The sequence below is a fragment of the Sardina pilchardus genome, chromosome 8 (genome assembly GCF_963854185.1).
Source record: "Sardina pilchardus chromosome 8, fSarPil1.1, whole genome shotgun sequence".
In the NCBI taxonomy this organism is placed as follows: Eukaryota; Metazoa; Chordata; class Actinopteri; order Clupeiformes; family Clupeidae; genus Sardina; species Sardina pilchardus.
In genome coordinates, this window is record NC_085001.1 from 1,428,769 (window position 1) to 1,431,268 (window position 2,500).

The 2,500-nt window shown below is 52.0% G+C and overlaps 1 protein-coding gene across 11 annotated transcripts in view; it reads right to left on the minus strand.

Moving 5' to 3' along the window:
• The window catches only part of brd3b (bromodomain containing 3b), a 27,664-nt gene that overhangs the window by 5,950 nt on the left and 19,214 nt on the right, over nucleotides 1-2,500 (minus strand). For 8 of the 11 annotated variants that reach the window (XM_062542280.1, XM_062542281.1, XM_062542286.1 and 5 more), the window contains exon 12: nucleotides 2,235-2,360. The exons of the other annotated variants lie outside the window; for them this stretch is intronic. In XM_062542280.1, the coding sequence (XP_062398264.1) occupies nucleotides 2,235-2,360 (126 nt within the window). The remainder of the gene's footprint in view (nucleotides 1-2,234; nucleotides 2,361-2,500) is intronic. 11 annotated transcript variants of the gene reach the window in all.

Below are 2,500 nucleotides of genomic sequence, written 5' to 3' on the forward strand. Positions count from 1 at the left end.
CCCTTGCAACCATCTTAATTACGCTAGCAATAACCTAGCATCCACCTCTATATAATGTCAATCTAGCAACCACTATAGCGACCAACATGATTACTCTAGCGAACACCATAGCAACCACATTATTGCGCATAGCAATCACCATATATATCCTAGCAACCATTTTAATTATCCTGGCAACAACCTAGCAACCACCTCTATAATGTCAACCTAACAACTACCATAGCATCCAACATCATTACCCTAGCAACCACATTATTTTGCATAGCAACCACCATATGAACCCTAGCATTGTCCTAACAACCATCCTAATTACCCTCGAAATGCCTTAGCAACCATGCTTATTACCCTAGCAACAACCTAGCAATCACCACTATAATGAGACCCTAGCAGCAACTTCATGCGTTTGGCCTTGATGGGTGTTGCGCTAATGTAGTAACTTTTGACCCATGTGCTCGATTTTCAAAAATTAGGTTCTGTTGAGATCCTTTTGACGAACTGCACCTGATCAAGCCCACTGTTGCAGTTCCTCGGAGATTCAATTCTAGCGTGGTGTGCAGTATGGTGGATTAGTGTGGGGTGCGGTGATGTGAGGTGAGTGAGGATTGACATGCAGCGCGGAGCCCGAGCCGGGGAGCATTCTGAAAAGCCCAAACAGGAAGCTGCGGTCAGAGGTAGCCCGGCACACCCGTAACCATGGAGACGCGCAGAGAGAGAGGAGCGGAGCGGAGGAGGGAAGGCATGCACAGGAGGATGGGACACGAAGAAACAAAACAACAACAAACAATACGCTGGGAGGTACCATGGCAACGACCTATGGTTCCACGTGGAGGAGAGGAGCGCACCTGACCACCTGCTTTACTCCTTTAAGCACTATCTGCTGCACTCCTTTAAGCACTACCTGCTGCACTCCTTTAAGCACTACCTGCTGGCTCCGGCATGTAACCGGCAAGAGGACATGAGAGGAGGACAACACACATGATCTGGAAACATGAGGATGGGAGAGGAGGACAACACGCATGATCTGGAAACAGGAGGATGGGAGAGGAGGACAACACACATGATCTGGAAACAGGAGGATGGGAGAGGAGGACAACACGCATGATCTGGAAACAGGAGGATGGGAGAGGAGGACAACACGCTCGTTCAGATGAGTCTGGAGAGGAGGAGGGCGTACGTGAGCCTCGTAACTCTGACCACATGCCCCTCCCCACATCGGAACGCGTCACTAGCCTCCCGTTGCCATGGGACCGCACGCCTCTTCCTGACGCTGTGAGTAATGAGAACGTAAAAGTGCATTCAGATGACGGGGATGCAGAGGATGGAGGCATGACGATGAGCTCTCCGCCCTAACAACACGCCTGTTCATCATCTCCCTAACAACACGCCTGTCCATCATCTCCCTAACAACACGCCTGTCCATCATACCCTAACAACACACCTGTCCGTCATCTCCCTAACAACACGCCTGTCCATCATCTCCCTAACAACACACCTGTCCATCATCTCCCTAACAACACGCAGCTGTCCATCATCTCTCTAACACGCCTGCTCTATCATCTCCCTAACAACACACCTGTCCATCATCTCCCTAACAACATACCTGTCCATCATCTCCCTAACAACACACCTGTCCATCATCTCCCTAACAACACGCCTGTCCATCATCTCCCTAACAACACACACCTGTCCATCATCTCCCTAACAACACAACTGTCCATCATCTAATCCTGCAACTCTCCAACACTGCGTCACCTAACACTAGCGAGCCTAGAACGGCATTGTGTCTTGCAACATGACCATGATCCATCACCTAACCCTTACAACTGTGCAACACCAGTGAGCCTAGCATGTTGTGTCTGCTAACAGCAGCTAGCCTAGCGCGCCGTTGTGTCTCCTAACAGCAGCTAGCCTAGCGCGCCGTTGTGTCTCGTAACAGCAGCTAGCCTAGCGCGCCGTTGTGTCTCGTAACAGCAGCTAGCCTAGCGCGCCGTTGTGTCTCGTAACAGCAGCTAGCCGTTGTGTCTCCTGACACTAGCGCGCCGTTGTGTCTCGTAACAGCAGCTAGCCTAGCGCGCCGTTGTGTCTCGTAACAGCAGCTAGCCTAGCGCGCCGTTGTGTCTCGTAACAGCAGCTAGCACTAGCGCGCCGTTGTGTCTCGTAACAGCAGCTAGCCGTTGTGTCTCCTGACACTAGCGCGCCGTTGTGTCTTGGCTCCGCCCCCCCAGCACAGGTACCTGTTTTGGGCGGTTTCTTGTTGTTGTTGAGCTGGCCGCTGACGTCCTGCAGACGCTTCTCTAACTCTCTCTTCTTGTCCTGCGCCAGCTCCTCTTTAGACTTGGCACTCTTTTTCCCCGTGCCCGCTGCAGAGCAGAGACACACACACACCGGGCGTGCGGTCAGTCAGCGCAACCACACGCGCACACACACACACACACACTCCACTGTGTCAGAGCCACTTCTCTATCACACTTGCACTCACACACCACTGTGGTAGGGCAAT